At 38.8% G+C, this 23,389-nt stretch overlaps 1 protein-coding gene across 10 annotated transcripts in view; it reads right to left on the bottom strand.

Annotated features, from left to right (window-relative positions):
* Positions 1-23,389, bottom strand: part of MAK (male germ cell associated kinase) — a 104,658-nt gene that overhangs the window by 10,882 nt on the left and 70,387 nt on the right. For all 10 annotated transcript variants that reach the window (XM_036026570.1, XM_028512032.2, XM_028512033.2 and 7 more), the window contains exons 10-11: positions 19,181-19,353; positions 16,094-16,242 (exon numbers count right to left, since the gene is read on the bottom strand). In XM_036026570.1, coding sequence (XP_035882463.1) covers positions 16,094-16,242; positions 19,181-19,353 — 322 coding nt within the window. The remainder of the gene's footprint in view (positions 1-16,093; positions 16,243-19,180; positions 19,354-23,389) is intronic.

Here is a 23,389-nt window from a genome sequence, read left to right on the forward strand (position 1 = left end):
CTTTAATTTTATGTCTTAAGATCCTTTTTTGAAAATAAATATAATCTGGAATTTGAAATCATTTATGTATTATAAAAACTTATGTTTATAAGTTTTTACTGGGCACCTTCTGTATACCAAGCACTGTATTAGAGAGAAGTAGAAATTAATACACTATCATGCCTCACCTCAAAGGAGATTCAAAAGTCAGTTAGCAAATATTTACTGAGCACATGCCAGGCGTCAGGCAGTGTGTGTGGCACAGGAGAAAAAGTGGTGAACAAAAGAGAACAGTTTCTCCCTTTTGGCTCTTACAATGAGAAGGGAGACATTAGTAGTTATGAATCATTAGGTAAATAATTAGGAGTGTGCAGACTGTTTAGAAGAATTTGGTGCTGAAGGGGCAAATAACAGAAGTAACTAAGCTTGTCTTTCTTCAAAAAAAGTAATTTTCAGCTGAAATGTGAATCATGATTAGAACCCGGTAGGGATGAGGAGTATGTTCCCGGAGAGGCAACAGTGCTGCGGTGGACCTGAGAGGGGCAAGGACCCAGAGAGGTTTAATATGCATGGAGCAAGCATGGGGTGTGGCACAGAATGAGGCTGGAGAGAGCTCAGGGGTCAGGTCATGGGAATTTGTGTGTTAAGAAATTTTAAATGAGTAGTGGTGATAGGTACAGGAATGATACGGGACATTGAGTACACAGGGTGGAAGGATGGACATTAAGTGACAAAGGGACTTGGGAAGGATCCACAGACTAGGGTTCAAAAGTGCTATGGAGTGTGCTGATCTTCCTGTTAGTGTGGTAGCATCAAGCTGGAGAGTCCTGGTTGTGGGAGCTGCCTGAGGGCAAACACAGGGCATCACTGAGAGATGTTAGTGCTTCTACTGCATGCTCTATTTGCAACTACCTTGCAAAAAAAAAAAAAATAAGTACCTAAGGCTTACAGGGTGAGCTGATGATTGTAGTCCCATTGTAAGTAACAGAAAACAGAATTTCAAAGTCTTGCTCCATACAGTCAGTAGCTGGCCAATAACCGACTCTTGCATCTCTTTCCCTGAAGGCTAGTGTCACAGATCTGACAATCCTTGTAGTGCCATGTCATGCTGCCCTAAAATTACATGGTACATTTCTAGAGCTCCCATGACCCTAGAGATTGATGCTTAATACGACCTTTTATACTTGAATTTATAGTACAAAAAGAAGGCCAGCAGAGAGAATTTTTACTCTTTATTCCTGAAGATACTCCACTATAAAAACAACTTTGGATCACAGATGAGAATGATCACTTCTCATTTGGGTCTCTACCTTCTAAAGCTGCTGGCTCACATTAGGTGCTCAATAAATGTTTGTCCAAGTGACTGAACTGAGCTCAATTCTACTTCCAAATTTCACCCAGCTCTAGAGGGCCATCTTCAAAACAAAAAAGTGCCAGTAGGGTAACAGAAAGGCTCAAGTATAGATTTCAAATAATTCTTTCTAATTTTTAGTCTAAGTATTAAATCTCAATTACAGCCATACTTTTGACCAAAAGTAGTTTTCAGAATTTGTCAGCTCTTTCTGGTTAAAAGGAAACAATCAGATTAAGTCTGATATCCTGAAATATGTTTCTGAACCACATTAGCGGGCAAAGGTATGAAAATGGAGTGCTTTAGATCCATTTATCTTCTGAGAAAAATTTACAGTAGCCTTTCCCACCACCAGAGAGCTCACTTCTATAGCTACAAGAAATATACTGATTTGCTTAACCAAAAAAAGGGCAGGAAAAAGTGCCTCCCATGAATCTGTGTTCTGTAAAGTTTCTTACACCCCTGCTTGTGCAGTCAGATCATAACTCCCTCATGGTTTCAATGCCAAAATTTACAAACCTACTGGTATCTAACAGATTACAACACAAGTATCTTTGTTCCTTTTAAATGTACACCCCATCTCTTATGGTTTTAATCCCAACTCTTCTCACCTTCCTAAGCGTTACAGTCCCTCATTCATTCCCCTCCTCTTCTGCCATGATCAGTTCCTCCCTCTGGAAGTGATCATTCCCATCCACATGCAAACCTGCTCCAAAAGCACCACCCCTGCCACCCCCACTCTGGTGTGGCTCTATTTCTAAACTCCTCTTCACAGCCAAATGCCACCAAAGAGTTGTCTACATATAAGGTGATTTCTTTCTTTCTTAAAAAAAATAACAGTAGGAGATTTCTGGTCAAGGTGGCAGCACAGGTAAACACAGAAAGCCTCCTTACACAACCACAGTAAAATTACAACTAAAATATACAGCAACCATCACTCAGAGCCATCAGAAATTGAGTTGAATGGATATGAAATTAAAGAAACCACATCCATCCAGACTGGTAGTAGAGGCAGAGACACAGAACAGGCTGGTCCCACATCCATGTGGGGTGGGTAAAAATTTGGGAAGGATACCTCTGGAACGAGAAGTCCCAGCCCCACACCAGGTCCCGCAGTCCAGGGTTCCAGTACCAGGAAGATTAATCTCCATAACTTCTGACTGCAAAAACCAATGGGGATTGAGTTGGTAGAAGAAACTTCTGAAGTCCAAAGCAGTTCTTCTTAAAGAACTCCCACAAGGACTTACTCAGACTCACTCCCTCTGAGCTCCAGCACTGGGGTAGCAGCTTGAAAGGCACCATGGCATACAAGGAGGAACTGAAGTATCTGGCATCAGGGTGAGAGCAGGGGGGCAGCTTTTTCCCAGAGAGAAAGATGACAGAGGCCATTGTCCCTTTTCTGAGCTCCCCGTGCTGAGCCACAGGGGCAGCAGGTGAGTGCCTTCTCTGAGACTCCACCCACCTCGCTAAAACTGTACTGCCATGGAGATCCCCTGAGAATCTGACCCACCCAACGTACAGGCTGACCCAATCTGTTAACTGTGACTTTTCCATATGAATGGCTGGTCTTGGCTCATGCTTCAAAACTACATAAATCCTATCAAACAAGACATAGTTGGCCTTACTAAGCCTCCAGCCCCTGTGCCTCTTACTAAGTGGTTCCAGGCCCAGCAGTAGCAGCAGCCTGCCTAGATTCACAGCTTGGCCTTGCCTGGGAATCTCCAAGGCTGGCACAATTAGCAATCATCTCAGATTGCTTTATAACCCAGGCAGGGTGGCCCTGGGCAAAACACAGGTGGGGGCTGACCTTGGCCAGTACCACCCAGGCAACCCCAGACCCAGTGCACCCAGTATACAGCTAAGACCATGCTGAAGCACCACAACCCTGCCCTTGCACAGCTGACCCTCCATGGAGGATGGACAGTGGTCACAGCCAGTACTTGAAGCTGACTGGCCTGGGTAAATCCCTCCCATTGACCTGCCAGCAGCAACCAGGGCTCAACTACAAGAGGAGGGTGATTCAGCCCACATGAAGGGCACACCTCGAGTACAGCTTGGGTGATAAGGGAGGCTGTGCCACTGAACCATACAGGACACTTACCACATTAGGCCATGCTACCAAGACAGGGAGTTATAGCAGCTCTACCCAATACATAGGAACACAGGAAGGCTGCCAAAATGAGGACATAAAGAAACATGCCCCCCCACACACAAAAAAGATCAAAACTCCAGAAAAAGAACTAAGCAAAATAGAGATAATTAATCTATCAGATGCAGAGTTCAAAACACTGGTAATGAGGATGCTCAAAGAACTTAGTGTGGAACTCAACAGCATAAAAAAGATCCAGTCAGAAATGAAAGATATGCTAACTGAAATAAAGAACAATTTATAGGGAAACAACATAGAGTGGATGAAGCTCAGAATCAAATCAATGATTTAGAACATAGGGAAGGAAAAAAGAAACCAATCAGAACAAGAAGAAAAAAGATAAAAAAAAAACCCAAAACAAAAAAAAAATGATGATGCTGTAAGCAGCCTCTGGGACAAATTCAAGTGTTCCAACATTCACAGCATAGGATTGCCAGAAGGAGAAGAGAAAAAGCAAGAAATTGGAAAGCTATTTGAAAAAGTAATGAAAGAAAACTTCCCTAAGTTGGTGAAGGAAATAAACATACAAGTTCAGAAAGCACAGAATCCCAAACAAGGTGGATGCAAAGAGGCCCCACTCCAAGACACATCATAAGTAAAATGCCATAAAAAGAGAATGTTAAAAGCAACAAAAGAAAAGAGTTAGTTACCTACTGGGGACTTCCCATAAGACTTTCAGTTGATTTCTCAAACACTGCAGGCGCAAAGGGACTGGCAGGAAATATTCAAAGTCATGAACAGCAGAGACCTACAGCCAAGATTGCTCTACCCAGCAAAGCAATTATTTAGAATTGAAAGGCAGATAGAGAACTTTCCAGTCAAGAAAAAATAAAGGAGTTCATCATCACCCAACTATTACTATATGAAATGTTGAAGGAACTTATTTAAGAAAAAGAAGATCAAAACTATGAAACATAAAATGGCAAAAAATACATACCTATCAACAATTGAATCTAAAAAACAAACTAAGCAAAGAATAACAGAGAAAGAATCATGCATATGGAGAGCGTTTTGATGGTTGCCAGATGGGTGGGTGGTATGGGTGACTGGGTGAAGAGCTGAGGGGATTAAAATGTACAAATACATAGTTACAGAACAGCCATAGGGATGTAAAGTACAGTACAGGAAATGAGTAGCCAAAGAACTTATGCTCACGACTCATGGAGATGAATGGGGACCAGTAGGGGACCAATTTGTTTCAGTCTGGCAAATGTGACTCAGCTCTGTATGGAAAACCTACAGAAGCGAAGTGGTGGACAGGAGCCAGACCTTCAAACCAAGTTTTCCTGCAGGAATCAGGCCTAGAAAATGCATACTGATTGTTATGGCTTGCTTTTGCTAAAACTCCATCACCCTGCTCTAAAATAACAAATGTGTATCGTCTATCTTCAAGGTAATTTCCAAAGCCTGTGTGAATTCACCCAAGGGCAGAGCTAATCAGCTTGTTGCCATTCCCCTTTGCATGTTATTTTCATTTCCTTGATTGTACCTAAAATGTAGACAACAATATTCTATGTAATAGATAATAAATCTTTTTCTGGTGTAAGACCCAAGAAAAACAATAAAAGCCTGTTTAGGCAAGGGTCGGCGCACTCTCTTTTTGAGAGAGTGGCTGAGGCACTCATAGGCTCTCTCTCCCCTTGAGAGAGTAGCTGTGCCGTTCCCTTTTTATCCACAGGATGGCTGTCGCCTGTGCATTTATTTTCTCTTTCAGCCACAACAAGGCAGAACTCTGCTGGCCAGAGTCTGCCACAAGTAATGGTTGGGGGAATTGCCTGATGGAGTCAGGGGTACTGGGTGAAGGAGATCAAAAGGGGGAAAATTGGGACAACTGTATAGCATAAACAATAAAATGTAATTAAAAATAAATAATAAAACCTTAAAAAATAACAGTAAAGTTTTATTGATTGCATCTCATATATATACACACACACATTTTGATATATAAATACATATAGTTATGCATAGCAGCTGCTTCAAAAAATCTCTTTCCTCTCTCACGTTAAATGATAAAAAAATTCTCTCTAAAAGTCAAGCCAAGCCTTCAACCCAGGCCCTGTTTTCACTCTCTTGTCACCCCATGGCTGTTTGGGTATAGAAGTGTGCCAGTTCCATACAAGCTGCCACCTTCCCTTTAATCATGTAACTTTTCTAGGCAATTGTCTAGGAGCTCCTCCACAGTACCCAAGGGCCATTTTATGCAAATAGGAGGGTCCTGGAGGTTGGACAATGGGAGTTTAAAAAGATGGCTACACAGACGGTTATTTTTCATTGTCACATGACTTCATCTGTTACATCTTCACAGTGGCAACAGAATAAGAAATAAGCACATTATTGTGAGAAATTTCAAGTTGAAATACTTGGCTCTTGGTAGAGCATAAACAAATGACACTGATGAGAAAAATACTGCAGTAAAAGCCCTTAAGGCCAAAAGTGTCTGCACTTAGTAACATGTTCTAGAGCATCTGCATGTCTTATTTTTATTTATTTACTCATTCATTCATTGTATTTTTTCTATTACCATTTAGTTCCCTTATACCCACCTCCCCTCAGCAATTACCACACCATTGTCCATGTCCATGAGTCCTTTTTCCTCAATTACCACACCCCTTAACCTCCTGAGTCCTTAGCTGTAATCCTGCTCTCTATCTATGAATCTATCTCAATTTTGTTTGTAAATTCAGTTTGTTCATTAGATTCCATAAATGAGTGAAATCACATAGTATTTGTCTTTCTCTGACTGGCTTATTTCACTTAACATAATGTTCTCCAGTTTCATTCATATTGTCACAAAGGCTAAAATATTCTTTTTTTTTTTTTTTTTTTACAGTCAACTAGTAATCCATTGTATAAACTTCCCATAGTTACTTCATCCACTCATCTACTGATGAACACTTGGGCTGCTCCCATATTTTGGCAATTGCAGATAATAATGCAATGAACATAAGGGTGAACATAATTCTTTCAAATTAGTATTTTGGGTTCCTTCCCAGAGTGGGATCACTGTGTCAAAAGGCAGATCCATTTTAAATGTTTTCAGGTATCTCCATACTGCTTTCTACAGTGGCTGCACCAGTCTGCATTCCTACCAGCAGTGCAAAAGGGTTCCCCTTTCTCCACATTCTTGCCAGAACTTGTTGCTTGTTGATTTATTGATGATAGCCATACTAACAGGTTTGAGATGATCTTTCATTGTGGTTTTAATTTGCATCTCTCTAATGATAAGTGACATTAAGCATCTTTTCATATGTGTATTTGCCATCTGTATGTCCTCTTTGGAGAACTGTCTATTCAGGTTCTTTGCCCATTTTTTAATTAGGTTGTTTGTTTATTTAGTGTTGAGTTTTGTAAGTTCTTTATAAATTTTGAATATTTGCCCTTTATCAGATGAATTGGTATGTTCTCCCATTCAGTGAATATCTTTTTATTTTGCTGATAATTTCCTTTGCTGTACAAAAACTTTTTAGTCTGATGTGGCCCCATTTATTTTTTCTGCTTTTTCCCTTGCCTGAGGAAAAAACATTCTTACGAGCTAAAATATTTACGAGCCAATAAAATATTCTTACGAGCTATATCTAAGATTTTGCTGTCCATGTTTGTTCCTAGAATTTTTATGGTTTCAGGTCTAACATTTAAGTCTTTGATCCATTTTGAATTTATTCTTGTGTGTGGTGTAAAAAGGTGGTCTAGTTTCATTTTTATGCACATATCTGTCCAATTTTCCCAACACCATTCATTGAATAAACTATCTTTAACCCATTGTATGTGCTGAATTTCTGTCAAATATTAATTGACAGTAAAGACATAGGTTTAATACTGGGCTCTCTATTCTCTTCCACTGAACTATATGTCTGTTTTTATGCCAATGCCACGCTGTTTTGATTACTATGGCCTCATTGTAGTTTGATTTTAGGTAGCATGATTCCTCCAACTTTGTTCTTCATTCTCAGAATCACTGTTGCTATGTGGGGCCTTTTGTAGTTCCATATGTATTTTTGAAATATTGTTCTAGTTCTGTGAAATATGTCATTGTAATATTGAAAGGAATTGCACTGAATCTATAGATTGCTTTGGGTAGCATGGATGTTTTAATGATGTTAATTCTTCCTATCCAGAAACATGGTATGTGCTTTCACTTATTTATATTTTCTTCAGTTTCTTTCTTCAGTGTCTTATAATTTTCCAAGTATAGGTCTTTTTTTCCAATTTATTTATTTATTTTTAGACAGAGGGGGAAGGAGAAAGACAGGGTGAGAAACATCAATGTGCAGTTGTCTCTCACAACTCCCCCCGCCCCTCCCGCCCCGTGGACCTGGCCTGCAACCCAGGCATGTGCCCTGACTGGCAAATTGAACTGGTGTCCCTTTGGTTCACAGGCTGGCACTCAATCCATTGAGTCACACCTGCCAGGACCCTAGAATGGGTCTTTTACATCTGTAGTTAGGTTTATTCCTATGTATATTATTTTTGTTGAAGCAACTGTGAATGGGATTGTTTTCTTGATTTTCCTTTCTGTTACTCCATTAGTGACACAGGACAATGCAACTGATTTCTGGATAGTAATTTTGTATCCTGCTACTTTACTGAATTCATTTATCAATTCTAGTAGTTTCTTGGTGGAATATTTGGGTTTCTTTATGTACAGTATCATGCCAACTGCAAATAAAGACAGTTTACTTCTTCCTATGCAAATTGGATAAGCTTTATTTCTTCTTTTTGTCCAATTGCTGGGGCTAGGACTTCAGAACAATCTTAAATAAAGGAAATAAAAGCAGACATCCCTGCTTTGTTCCTGATCTTAAGGGGAACATTTGTAGTTTTTGCCTGTTGAGTATGATGCTAGCAGTAGGTCTGTCGTATATGGCCTTTATTACATTAAGGTATGTTTCCTCTATTCCCACTGTGTTGAGAGTTTTGTCAATAATGGGTACTAGATTTTATCAACAGCTTTTTCTGCATCTATTGGTATGATCATATCGTATTTATCATTCATTTTATTTATGTAGTGAATACATTTATTGATTTACAAGTGTTTTATCAACCTTGCATTCCCAGAATAAATCCCACTTGATTATGGTATATAATCTTTTTGATGTATTGGTGTATTCAATTTGCTAATATTTGTTGAGGATTTTAGTGTCTATGTTCATCAGGGATATTGGCCTATAATTTTCTTTCTTTGTAGTGTCTTTACCTGGTTTTGGAATTAGGATAATGCTGTCCTTATAAAATCAGCTTGGGAGCCTTCCCTCCAGTTGAATTTTTTGAAATAGTTCGAGAAAGAGAGGTGTTAGTTCTTCCTGGAATGTTTGGTAAAATTCATCTGTGAAGTCCAAGGCTTTTGTTTGTTGGGAGTTTTTTGATTACTGCTTCTATTTCAGTATGTATAAACCATCTATTTAGATTCTCTGATTCTTCCTGATTTAGTTTGGGAAGATACTATGTTTCTAGGAATTTATCTATTTCATCCAGGTTGTCCAGTTTGATGGCATATAGTTGTTCATAATATTTTCTTAACAATCCTTCATATTTCTTTGGTATCAGTTCGTACTTCTTTCATTTCAGATTTTATTTATTTGGGTCCTCTTTTTTTCATGATGAGTCTGGTTAAAGGTTTGTCAATCTTGTTTATCTTTTCAAAGAACTAACTCTTGGAAATATTGATCTTTTGCATCTTTTTTTTAGACTCTACTTCACTTTTCTGCTCTGATCTTTGTTATTTAGTTCCTTCTACTCACTTTGGGTTTTGTTTGTGTTTCTTTATCAAGTTCCTTCAAGTGTGAAGTTAGATGGTTTAGTTGAGCTTTTTCTTTTTTTCTGAAATAGGCCTGTAATGAATTTCCCTCTTGGGATTACTTTCCCTGTTTTCCACAAATTTTGGATTGTTGTGTTCTTGTTTTCATTTATTTCAAGGTGATTTCTTCCTTGACCTCATAGTTAACCCATTCATTGTTTAATAACATGTTATTTAGCCTCCATGTCTTTGTGTGTTTTTCAGTGTTCTTCTTGTGACTGACTTCTAGGTTCATAGCTTTGTGGTCAGAGAAGATCCTTGATGTGATTTCAATCTTCTTGAATTTATTAAGACTTGTTCTGTGTCCTGACATGTGATCTATTCTAGAAAACATTCCATGTGCATTTGAAAAGTGTGTATATTCTGATTTGTGGTGAAATGCTTCAAAGATATCAATTAAATCCATTTGATCTAGTGTGTCATTTAAGGATACTATCTCCTTGTTGATTTTCTGTCTGGAAGATCTATTCATTATAGTCAAAGGTATGTTAACATCTCCAACTATAACTGTATTTCTGTTGAACTCTCACTTTATGCTCATCAAGATTTGCTTTATGTATTCAGGTGCTCCTGTGTTGGGTGTGTAAATGTTTACAAGGGTTATATCCTTTTTGGATTGTTTCCTTTATCATTTTGTAGTGTCCTTCTTTGCCTCTTACTATGGCCTTGGTTTTAAAGTCTATTTTGTTGAATATAAGTATTACTACCACAGCTTTTTCCCTTTCCAATAGCATGAAGTACCATTTTCAATTCCTTTACTTTTAGTCTGCATATCTTTCAATCTGAGGTAGGTCTCTTGGAGGCAGCATATATATATATATATATATATATATATATATATATATATATATATATATATGGGTCTTGTATTCTTGTCCATTCAGCTACCCAATGTCTTTTGGCTGGAGCATTTTAAGCCATTTATATATAAGGTGATTGATAGATATGCATATAGTCTTTTTATTGTTAAGACTATTTTCTTCTTTTTTTGTTTCTCTTTTTTCTTCTTAAAGCAAGCCTTTTAACATTTGCTGCAGTACTGGCTTAGTGTTAACAAACTCCTTTAGTTTTTTCTATTCTGGGAAGCTTCTCATTTCTCCTTCAACTTTAAATGATAGCCTTTCTGGGTAAAGTAGCCTTGGTTGTAGGTCCTTGCTTTTCAGCACCTTGAAAATTTCATGCCTTCTGGCCTGTAATATTTCTCTTGAGAAATCAAATGACAGTCTAATTGGTGCAATCTTGTAGGTAACTACCTGCTTTTTCTCTTGCAGCTTTTAGGATTCTCGCTTTGTCTTTAACCCTGTCACTGTAATTATGATGTGTCTTGGTGTAGCCTTCTTTGAGCCCAACTTGTCTGGGACTTGGAGATTCCTGGGCTTGTACATCTTTTTCTTCCACCAGATTAGGGACATTTTCAGTCATTAGTTCTTCAAATAGGTTCTCAATCCCTTGCATGTTCTCTTCCAAATCTGATGTTACCATGATGCAGTTGTTGTTACCCTTTATGTTGTTTAAATGTTTCTTAAGCTCTCTTCATTTTTTAAAATTGTTTTTCCTTTTTCTGTTCTGCTTGGTTATTTTTTTCTACCTTGTTTTCCAAATCACTGATTTGATCCTCTTCTTCATTAACCTACTGTTTATTCCTTCCAATGTATTATTGATTTCAGAAATTGCATTATTTCTGACAGGTCCTTTTTTATGGTTTCTATGTCTTTTTTCATGCTGTTGAATATCCTTATAATCATTACTCTAAACTCTTTGATAAATTTCTTGCCTCCATTTCACTTCCAGTTCCTCTTCTGAAGAATTCTCTTGTTCTTTCATTTGGCATCTGTTACTTTGTCTTCCCATTTGGGCTGCTTCTTTGTATTTGTTTCTATATATTAGGTATGTATGTACCTAATTTGTACCTTTGTATGTATCTGCAAAGACTCTGGTTCAGACCTTTGTCAGGTTCTGCATGTGACTAGCCCTGGGCAACCCTTTCAGAGCTATCAGTGTTTCACAGCATGTTGCCCCCTCTGCTGGGCCTGTTTGTGTGGGTGAAAGAACGAGGCCGTACACCAAGGCTGGCTTTTGCCAGCACTGAGCCTGGGGGAGGGTCAGCTAAATCTCTGAGCCCCTAGAGATCTACCTTACGTGTTAAAGTTAATCAATGATATAGGCTCAAGCTGTATCCTGCAGCCCTGCTTAAGCTCTACAGGGTAGGGCAGAGTAATTCCTGTGGACAGGGCTATTGCTTCCCCTCAGGCTGATACCACTTGGAGGGGAGAGCCCTGCCTGAGAAAGATGGCTTCTGCAGTGTGGGGAATGACTTAACAAAGGGATCCTGGTGGTTATTCCTCAAGTTCTCTCCCCAGAGCCACCTACCTCCGATTGTCCTCAAGCGTCTCTAGTCCACTCAACCCTGCCTCTGGTGGAACCCAGAGTAAGTGGCAGCAAATGAAATTTTTGGCATTGGCCCTTTAAGAAGCTCTCTGTGTTTTTAGTTATCTCTTTCTGGTAGACAGAAACCCCACTGCTTTTCACTGCTGGATTTTATCTGGGTTCCTTTTGGCTCTGGTGCTCTAGGCTGGGGAGCCCAGCTTGGGGTTTAGACCTCATATTTGTCAGGGGAACCCCTGGCTGCTGAAATATCCCTCCGGAACTTCAATTATTCCCCACGGGAGCCCTGCCAGCCCTCATACCTCCTCTGTACTACCCTCCAGTCTAATTGTGATGAAGTGGTTTCTTCTGTCTGTCTTTGGTTATAAGGCTTCTCTCCAGCTAGTGTTCAATTAGCTATTAAGGATGATTTCTCTACAATTTAGTTATAAATTTAGCTACATTGGTCCTGGGAGGAGATTAATGTTGCTTCAACTTACTCCTCAGCCATTTTAGGTCTCTGGTTACTGATTTCTTATTTCTCATCAGTTTTCAACATATTCCAATCTACATCTCCCTCCCCATTTGAGACTGAAACTGCTCATCAAGGTCACCTGGCCCCTCTCCACTGTCAGATCTAATCAGACATTTCCATCCTCCTTATCCAACTGCTCAGGGGAAAGCAACTCTTTCAGGTACATGCACCTTCTTGGCCTCTGGAAACCACCATGGTGGGGTTTGCCCCTCATCTGTCTGGCTGCTTCCTTTTCCCTTTCTCAGCTCCTCCTCCTCTAATGCTACCACTGTTCCAGCTCACAAGGTCTTTCTTCATTGCCAATCCTAATCATTGCATGGCTTTAAATACTGTCTGGGAGTCACCAGGGACTCCCAATCTGTTATCTTGGAACTAGGTCCCTTTTCAGGGTTCCTGACTCTTTCCCTCTAATTGCTTGCTTGGCCTCTCCACATTGGAGTTTCACAAGCAACTTCAGTGTGTCAGCCCTCAGATAAGAATGACTGCCTCTTCCCCACCCAATCTTGCTCCTCCTAAGTTTTCCCATCTCAGGACACAGCACCACCATCCACTCAAGATTCAATGACCCAAACTCACTTTTCCCTTGTTTTCTACCAACATCCATCAGCAAGGCCATTTCCATATTATATCTTGAGCCCATCTGTCTCTAAATCATCATCATATTTCCCCCAGAGGACTGCGGTAGCTTCCCAAATGGCCTCGCAAGCTTCTAGTCTTGTTCATATAATCCATTCCTTATACAAAGAGTCTCTTTAATATACAAATCACATTTCACTCACCTGCTGAAGTCCTCTCAAAGGCCTCCACCGGACTCCAAATAAAACCCAAGTTCTTTTCCCTGCTTTCCAAGTACTATATCATCTGAACTCTGCCAGATTTCCCCACCTTCCCTCATACCACTCTCTCCTAAGCCCATTAAAGTACAAATGTGAAGTCGTTTGTTTTATTTCTCAAATAAGCAAGTGTCTTTCCCCCCTCTGCCTGAAACATCTTTTCTCAGCTCTTCACATGACTATTCCTATTCTCATCTTCACATGACTATTTCTATTCTCATCTTTCTGGTATCGGCTCAAATGTTAGATAATCAAGGACCTTGGCCCCCACCCCCCTTTGACTGAGCACTCATCCCGAGTTCATCTCCCTGTTTTCACAGCAGTATTTACCACTATCTGCTAATTTTCTCTTTCTTTCTCCATTAGAATGTAAGCTTCTGTAGAGCAGGGACCATGTCCCTCTTGTTCAATGTATTGTATATGCTATATAAATACAGGGTGGGGCAAAAGTAGGTTTACAGGTATAAGTATATAAAACACAGAGTTCATTCTTATATTATTAATTAATGTATTATTTTCCATACTAATTATAAATCTATTTTTGCCCCACCCTGTATATCAATGTCTAGAACAGTAAATACCTGGCACATATTAGGTACTTATTATTTATCACTGAGTGAATGAATAAAATGACTAAAAATACAATAAAAGTAAACTATTAAAAATAAAATAAATAAAAAGAAAAACAAACAAATGAATCAACAGAATTAAGAAATGAATGTGCATACTCCCTATAGGCCCTAGAATGTTTTCCCCCTTCTGCATGAAAAGTGCTGCTCATCTACTACATGCCAGCTGACTCCCCTCCCCTAGAAGGATTTATAACTACAACAAGTGTTTATCACACTTAGATCTTCAAATATCCATTATCCTTTTAGCTCTGACCTCGATAACTTCATGCCAATCTCTTCAACTTCTCTCAGGAAGTGTCTTCCTCCTTACTAATCAGCAGAGAAGTGAATCCTAAATGCTGTGATTAGTTCTCCATAGGTTTATTGCAACTTATTCAACATCTGTGCCTAACTATATGTCAGTAACAGTGAAAACATAACATATTGCTGTTACCGTTGTGTATAACAGTAACAGTGGGAAACTGTAACCCATCCCACCATTCTTTAGACATTATTTCTGTAAGTGCTGACTCTGACTAATATGTAGCTTGTAGATAAACAGCATGTTTGTATAAGAATCCTAGGAACTAACTGCCCAGAAAGACAGACTTTGACCTTTAGGCATCCCAACTCCAGGAGATTTGCTGACCTTCAACCATGGAGCCAGGATGCTATGGAGCCAGGATGACGTGGAGCCAGGATGACTAAAGCAGGACGACACACACTGGCAGCAAGACATCAATTGCCTTATTGGAATGGGCTGTGCTAGTGGAGGTGGAGAACTTCTCAACCCCCTCCCCTTGATCTCTTTGTTTTGCTTTCTCTCTCCTTCCTTATAAAAGTCTCTGCCTCCACTGAGATGTGGAGATAGGATTTGAGACATGAGTCCCCCATCTTCCAGGTGGCTGGCATCTGAAAATAAACCCTTTCCTTTACATCAGCACCTGCCTCTTGAATATTGGTTTTCGTAGCAGCAGGCAGCTGGACCTGCTTTTGGTTACATATCCACGTGTCTTCTGTTTTCTACCCCATTCATTTCTAAACCCTTTACTTAGTTTCATTCTTTTCTCTACTCAGTTATTGACAACAGGAGTGAATTCCTATTGGATTTCTAGTACTGAAGTTTATATGGTTGCCTAAAAGGTAACCATATAACCAGAAAAATATGTTATGCATCAATCTCTTGCTACCAATCCAGTCTCAACCTTTTCTCTCATCTTCCTTACCCTTGTTTCCCAAACACACTTCTGGGAAGTGAAGACTGTAGCTTACTTCTGGAGGCTTAAATGTGAAAAGCAAATCTTCCTCATATGAACCAAATGGCCTAACTATGTTCAGAAACCTGTAAATGACCATTTCCACAACAGCAGAGAGAAAAATTATCATTTCTTCCTCTTGCTGAACTAAAGATGTATCTGTATAGATACATAGTGATTTAAAGTTTGATTTCCTTTCAACTAACTTGAATTTTTAAGTGAATTTTCAGGAGAAAATTCTCTTTTCAGGTAAAATGTAAATTCACCATCTGTCTAGATCTTTTTCCTAAGCTCCAGATTCATATATCCAATTGTCTGTTAGATACATCAACTCAGTTGTTCTATAGGCATCCCAACACCATGTTTGAATGATCCATGGGCATGGACAACAGTGTGGGGATTGATGGTGGGAGCAGGAGGTGGGCTGGGCAGCGGAGGAGGACAAAAGGGGAAAATTGGGACAATCGTAATAGAACAATAAAAAAAATAGGCATCCCAACCTCAACTCCTTATTCTCTACTTCTACATTCTTGTCCTCTCCTAATCCTCCCTTTCTCAGTTAAAGTCATCATTATCCACCCAGTTGCCAAGTCAAAAATCCAGAAGCCAACACTAATTCTTTCCGTTCTTTATCGTTACCCATGCTAATCACATCAGCAGGTCCTGTCAGTTTCACTACTGAAAGACATCTAGACTAGATTTTACCCATTTCCCTATCTGCTTTTACCATTCTGGAATAAGTAATTATCCTCTCTACCGAGACGAATTCAATGGCTTCTTGACCAACCTCCTTGCCCATCTTGTGACCCTAGCATGTTCTACTCAGAAATTCAAACGATCTTTAGAAAACATGTATCACATCATTTAGGGAACAGTATAAAATTGTACATTTTATAAAAAGTTGTAATGGGGGTGCAAAATTGTTTTAATAAAATTTAGCATTTACTAAAGGCATAGCTTTGGTTGGGTGGAGGGGGCTATTATTTTGAGTCATATTCTTTATCTTGATTTTTGGCTGCTAGGCATTTCTTGAGCAGACTTCACAAAGGCAGGAGGCCCAGAAAAGTACTTGATAACAAGCACTGACAAGGCTGAGCCAGCAAAGAGCACTGTTATTATACTTTTTATTTCAAGGGTGCCTTTTCCACAAAGGTTCAGGACACTTGAGTTTGACTTATCTATATAGTTGGTAGGAGTAAGCATTTTCTTTTGTCTACTTACCTGGAAGATATCTTGATTGTTTTAAGTAGTATTGTTTAGCTGTTGAAGCTGTTGACAATTCAGAATCAGATTTTAGGGAAATAGCAGTAGGTAAGCTCTTGTTTTCTCCTGGTAAGTGGTTGGAGCCTGACGGTACTGACTCTGGAAGCCTTGAAAGTCAACATACGGTAGTATTACAGCATGCAAAATGAGAAGATGGCACTACTATGGTCTCACCTATTCTCTGTACAACTTTTCAAAATAGTCAAGGTGACCTCACTCTAATGGTTTCCATCACAGTTCTTTTGTTCGTAGGAATACTAACTGATGACCTTTCCCCCTCAATAAATACTAACCAGGGCATAAAATCATGTCTAATACTAGACATTACATGACAGAAAGCATACTGAGCAGCAAACTGTCTGTATAAATGTTTCTATGTTCCCTACAACTGTTGCAGTTGTGGATTTATAATGTAAGAAGACTTGGGCACAAGGAAAGGGAAGCCAATCACAACCAATGTCACCGGTATATGTATAATCAGTAAGGTTGTTTGGGACCCCTCTGGAGACTGACATGGACTTGGCTGGCCCTTTGAACTGCTGGCTCCCCCAGCCCACTTTGGGCTATCCCTAGACACATCTAGGCCCCCTTCATTAGGAGCAGTCCTATACATTTCTGACTTCTTTCCTTTCCCCTCAGCTCATTGTAGTCACACCAATTGCTGAAATTCTACTCATTTTCAAAACTGCTTACTCTATAAGGACTTTCCTCTCCTCTTCAAAGTGCCCACCAACAGAGCTCTTAGAGTGCCCTGCAGCTCGCTCATTAATGGTACTTAATAAATACTCTGTCTTAATAGATGTTTGAAGGTCCTATTTCTGCTTCTGTATGTTTAATGAATAGAAGACAGATGATATCATGTTCATACATCTTTTTAATACCAACTAGATACTTAGTAAATGTCTACCGAGTATGAATACAAGTATAAATATTAATTAGTATAAATATCTTAAAAGAAGATAACCACTAAGTAAAGGTTTAACACCCCAGTGTTTGGTACTCTGTATTCTTTATGGGAAGACAGGCTGCCTGAGAAACTGAGTAGAGAACAGCAGAGTCCATTCAGCTCACCAAGCTTTTGAGTGCCTGTTGCTTAAGAGACAGTGTGGTGCAGAAAAGACAGAGATCTGGACTTGAATTAAGCCTCATCTAACCTTGGGCAGCCTATTCATTTAACCTTTCTGAGGTCTAGCATCCTATTCTACAAATATTTTTACCGAAATATGAAAATTATAAATAAAATTTAGGTAGGTGCTTAATAAATGGTAGTATATTAATAATTATTATGTGCTTAAAGTATATAAGGCCATTTAAAAATACCCAAAAACTAAAATGGAAGAAAGACCTACATTTAAATTTCATTATTATATAGTTCCTCTATTTCTAAAGAATTTCAAAGGAAAAGTTGATGCTGAAAATTTTTACCAATAGTCCCCTTGACAGAATCAAGTATATAGACCACAAACCTGATCTTAATTATAGGTTTTGATTCAAACATCTTTTACCCTAAAAATACAGGGGTAGGCAAAAGTAGGTTTACACTTGTAAGTACACAAAATTTATTCTTGTATTATTTATTAATTATCGTATTATTTTTGTTATTATTAACGTGCTTTTGCCCATCCCTGTATATGATAAAGTTCAGCTGTAATTAGAATGACATGGGTTTAAAAAGAAAAAATTTCAAGTCATCTACAGCTTACACCAACGATCTTCAAACTCTTGTTCCCAGATGCAAATAATTGTTTAAACAAAAAAACTCAACTATGTAGCTCCCTGTACATGTTTAAGTTGAAGTCTATAATTTTTCATCATAAATTAAACAATTTTATTTCTTGGTACTTATTAATAGCAGATCAAAACAGTAAACATTCTATAAGATGAAATAGGAGAACTGACTGTAACTGGAATATTTCATGGTATGACTTGACAAAATAGGTTTTTAACTACCTTATTACATAAAATACTCTGAATCTTCAAAAATTATGTATAATTTCTATCCATAGGTTTTGATAAATCAGATAGTTTCACAAAACATTTCTAGTACCCTTAAAAAAATAAAGCATCACTAGGCTCTGGTCCCTAAAGTGGTTCTGAATGTCCATGCTTTCCAACACATACTAAAATATGCTATTTCTAAGGCAGGCTTTTCCCCTTAAAAGAAATAGCATAAGACAAGGAAAGACAGAAAGCCTTTTGAGATGAAGGTGGGAGTCTTCTGATTTCTCCCTTTGTTTAGCACCACACAGGTCGTTAAACCCTTATGGCATGCAAGCTTTGAAATGGCTGAGAGGTGCAGCTCTCTGCAATGTGGAAGGTGGATTAGCAAACTTATTCTCCAGCTCACATATTTTAGGGAGAAGTACTGTGTAACTCAAGGATCTAGAAATTGATCGACTAGGAATTATCCAAGCATATGTCCCCCTTGGAGAGTTTTCATGTACCTTCAGAAGTACGTATACCCCAAAATGAAGATTTCTCCACTATATAATACCAAACAGCTATCGGATAAATTTCTCTGACTCATATCACATCTTTTCTCCTTATTCCTCTCAAAGAGGGGAAAAAAAGGAAAATGTTTTCCCAAAACATTCACCAAAATTTAACCCACCCTCACTTCAAAGTTGAATAACACATTCATGATGATTCAACTTACGAAAAGAAAAGGGATTGACAGAGATATTAAAATTCAGGAAAACTTCAGGAAATGACCAAAAAAGTTTAGAAGATCAAGCAAAGAAATACTTGAATGTGGACAGACACCATCGGAGTGTGCTCTACCTTCTGCTAATAGTCATTTGAATTTCAAATGGGAACAGTGGTGATCATAATTCAACAGGCACACTGAAGATTTAACAAGAACCCCTTCCTCCACACATCTGTGACACTCAGTCATTAATACTGAGAATCATGACCATGAGGTGTCAAGAGTCTTACCTTTTCAAAGGTTAAGTTAGTTTTAATATCTACATTCATTTATATTTAATGAGTAAAATAAAGTTGATGCATGATAAATATACTTTCCAGAGGAATTTAAAATCTTACCGAAATGGAGAATCTTTTCTCCTCTTTTCTTTGAAAACATTCATGCTTGACTTCTTGGAAGGGGAGGTTCCAAAGTCACAGTCCTCAAACTCTTCCAAACTATCTCCAGACTTGAACACAGTCTGACCCCAACGCCTCCTAGCGCTTTTATGCCCCAGCGTGCTATTTGGCTTCTGTGGTGGAAAATCAGTCATCATCATCTTTAATCATTTGCTGAATGCCTTTTATATGCACAAGCTATTGTATTTGATATTAAAAGTCCCCATTCTCAAGGAGTCTTCCATATAGTTAAGGAGCTATACACACACACACACAAATATATGTGTGCATGTATGTGTGTATATGTATATATACACACACAAACATACATAAAAGTACTAACATAAATACAAGTAGCACATGTTAAAAATATAACAGGAATTGATAGAAGGGAGTGATCTCTGTGAATCTGGTTTGGAAGGAGACTTGAATATTTAGGATCAAAACTGACTCCTCACTGATGTGTAATTTGGAAAACTGCCATGTGTAGCTGTGTCTCTTTAGGCAAGTGACTTAACTTCTCAAAGTCTTTGTTTCCTCCTCCTTAAATGGGAACATATAGTATTTACCTGAATTGGTGTTTATGAATTTAATAGTAAAATACACTGAAAGTCCTTACGATAGGGCCTAGCACATAGGCATATTAAAGGTTAGATATTATTATTGCTGTTGTTATAGTTATTATTATTCTAGAGTTTGAAGAGGAAATGTACAAAGTATGGCTTTTTAACAGGAGAGTGCCAGAGTTTGTTCCAAGAAAAAAAGGTAGACTAATTTTACAGAAGTGGATGGTTTGTGCTGAAGTAGCAGAAGTCAGGGTTGCAAAAACACACTAATGTTACATTATGAAGGGCCTAAGAAAGTGCAGTCATCCTCTGGGCAATGGAGAATACTGGATGTTTTTGAGCAAAAAAAAAAAAAAGTGATGCGATAAAGGCAATATGCTAGAAAGGCCAGGCTTCATACAGGATGCCTTTAAAATTTTAGTGGCAGGTAGTGACAAGGGCGACAGATTCAGAGTGGTTGGAATGCTCAGAAAAAAAATACATTAGTTTTAACAAAGAATAAAAAGTCTGGACTTTCAGTCTATCTGAGCAGAGATCAAAGGAGAATGTAGCAGACACTGCTACTTGCCCACCCAGGAGCCAATCTTCCCTTTTTCCTTACTAATAGTTTGTTCAGTGCAGCAACATGCCCTGTTAAAATATCTAAACCCCCAACCTTCCTTGCAGCAATAGGTAGCCATGTGACATGATCTAGCTAGTGTGCTGTAGGTAAAAGTCTGTTGGAAGGGGGTCACAGGAGGGACATTTTTAGACTCTGCTATCCTGTGTCAGTGTATTTCACTCTTCCTCCTTCCAGACAGCAGGTGCAACCACACAGGAGCAGCAATCATCTTATGTCTGTAGGTATAAAAGCTGCTTGCTAAGGGTAGTAGAACAAGAAGACAAAAGCATCTGGTTCTTTTTACAAGTGGCCCAGCCCTGGCTTGCCCACTTCCTGACTTCTTTTTATGAAAGAAAAACAATCCCTTATTGTTTAAGTCAAAGTGGTCAGATTTCTGTCATAAGTCACTACATGTAATCCTAGTGGATACAGGAGAAAAGGTCAGGACACTTTAAAAGTTTGAGTCTAATCATCTCAGAAATAAGGAATGAGGGTCCTGACTGGGTGGCTCCATTGGTTGGAGCATTGTCCTGTACACCAAAAGGTTGCTGGTAGGATCCCCGTACATACCCTAGGCACACACCCTAGGTTGCAAGTTTGATCCCTGGTCAGGGTACATGCATGAGGCAACCAGCTGATGTATTTCTCTTACACTGATGTTTTTCTCTCTCTCCCTCCCTCCCTTTTCCTCTCTCTAAAATCAATAAACAGATCTCCAGGCAGGGATAAAAAAAAGGAATAAAAAACAAGTAAGAAGACTTGGCTTGGGGCAAACAATGAGTGGTTTAACTCAAATTTACATGGGGTGGGCTGGGGACACGTAAGCTGAAAAATCCAAAAGGCAATTGAAATTTAGGGAATTTGGAAGCAAGGTCAGCAAATACAGTTATGTTGTGAGCAAGAAGATGCTTAAAAAATGAATATGCTGTTTCTTGAACCTGATGATATAGTGATGGATGATGACAAAAAGTGTTATCTGCCAAATTCTATTACACTATTTTCTTTGTCAAGGAGCATGAACTCCAGACTAAGGAGAATAAAATGATTCAAAGCCCCAAATGAGTCGAGTTAATCAAAAGTTATACTTAGCTGAGTTCAAGACCCTTATTTCAGTTGAATTGTATTTTAGGGAGCTGCTGCTGTATGCTGCTAAACAACATCAGCAATACCAAGTAGTCTTGTATGTCTGAGAAAATCGGAAAGGGGCAAATATAATTTTTATAAAGTAGAAAGTGAATTTTCACAAACTATATTAATAAGTTTGGTACAGGATGAGGACAGAGATTCTAAAATTAGTTATTAAAGGCAAGTTTTTGAGCATTGAGTAAAATAAGTGGTAGATCATATAGGCCACCATTTCCCATGAAAGACAAATGAGTACAGGTAGTCTACGTGCACTTCAACAACGTAGGTGAAAGGGTGTTTCATGCTATAATGAAGTAATGAAAGGACAACAAAGGTGGGCCAGTACTGTTACAGACTGAATATTTATTGTCCACCTCCCCGTCCATTTACACACCATTGTGATGGTATTGGGAGATGGGGCCTTTAGGATGTAATCGGGGATTATATGAGGTCATGAGGGAGAGGCCCTCATGATGGGAATTAGTGCCTTAACAAGAAGAGACTTCAGAAAGCTTACCTTCTCTCTCTGCCATGTAAGGGCAAAGCAAGAAGGTCTAGTCTACAAACCAGGAAGAGGGCTCTCACTAGGAATCAAATTGGTTAGCACCTTGATATTGGACTTTCCCATCCTCCAGAACTGTGAGCAAATAAATTTCTGTTGTTTAAGTCACCAGTCTATGGTATTTTGTTATGGCCAAGAGCACTGATTAATGATCAGAGTCAATCTGCCAGAAGGTTCAAGTGGCCTGCCCAAGGGCTCATCGTTCAATATGAAGGTACAGAAGAAAACAAAAACAAATGAACAACTGAACAAATCCATAGCTGGTGAAAATCTGGGCAGAATGGTTAAACTCAGAAGACAAAATAAGGGTTTAAAAATACTTATTAGAAATTTAAGAGGTAAAAGTTTGTTCCTGCAATTTTTGAATCCTAGAGATCAAATACATAAAGAAAGTTAAGAATATGTGATTTAGCAGAAGCACCTACAAAAAAATAGACTTAGGAATTTTAGTTGACAAAATACTCAATCCCAACTCTGGAACTTATTTGCTATCTAAAAATTTAGGGCTAGGTTATTGGGTACTTTAACTTAGCAAAAGCATACTAGGGGGCCTAGCAGAGTAAATGGCACTTAGTGGCTACTCAAATATCAACTTCTTTTCCTTCCCTCTCACTATGAGTCTACATTTGATGTGCCTTTCAAGAAAAACAAGAAGAAAAACAAAAACAAATGTAATCCTCATTGGTACTAGTGGACATGTGGTTCTGGAATGTTGGAGGTGATTCATCCAGTTTTTCACGCCCTGCCTGCTCTCTGCTCCTAGTGCTGGCAGCCTCTTTCTAAGAGTGGAGCAGGATCATGAGGGGACTCAAAGGCAGCTTCATACACAGGAATCAAAGGTTACTGTCACTGGTGAACGATGTCATATGTGGAGCAAATGAAGGAACTGGGATGTTTCTCCTGGAGAAAAGAGCAGATGATATAAGGGTATTTTCAAATATCTGGAAGGCTGCCTTTCTAGAAGAGTGATGACCTTTTGCTAAAAGACAAAGAAAACCAGATTTTAGCTCAGTTTAAGGAAGAGCTTTCTAATAGTCAGAATATGTGGATTCCTCAAGATCCTGGAGGTCATTTAAAGATAGTGTGGGCAATTGCTCATTCATTCGTTTGTTGAGGATTTACTATGTGCCAGGCCCTATTCTGAGTCTGGGTCTGTAAATAAAACACACAAACATTCTTGACCTCATGGAGCTTACATTCTAGTAGGAATAGCCAGATAATAAACAATACACATAAGAAACAAGGAATCAGTAATATGTTAGACTGTGATTACTGCTGTTGGGGGAAGGACTGGATAAGGAATTAGACACAAGGTT

This window comes from Phyllostomus discolor, chromosome 5 (assembly GCF_004126475.2).
Source record: "Phyllostomus discolor isolate MPI-MPIP mPhyDis1 chromosome 5, mPhyDis1.pri.v3, whole genome shotgun sequence".
NCBI classification, from domain to species: Eukaryota; Metazoa; Chordata; class Mammalia; order Chiroptera; family Phyllostomidae; genus Phyllostomus; species Phyllostomus discolor.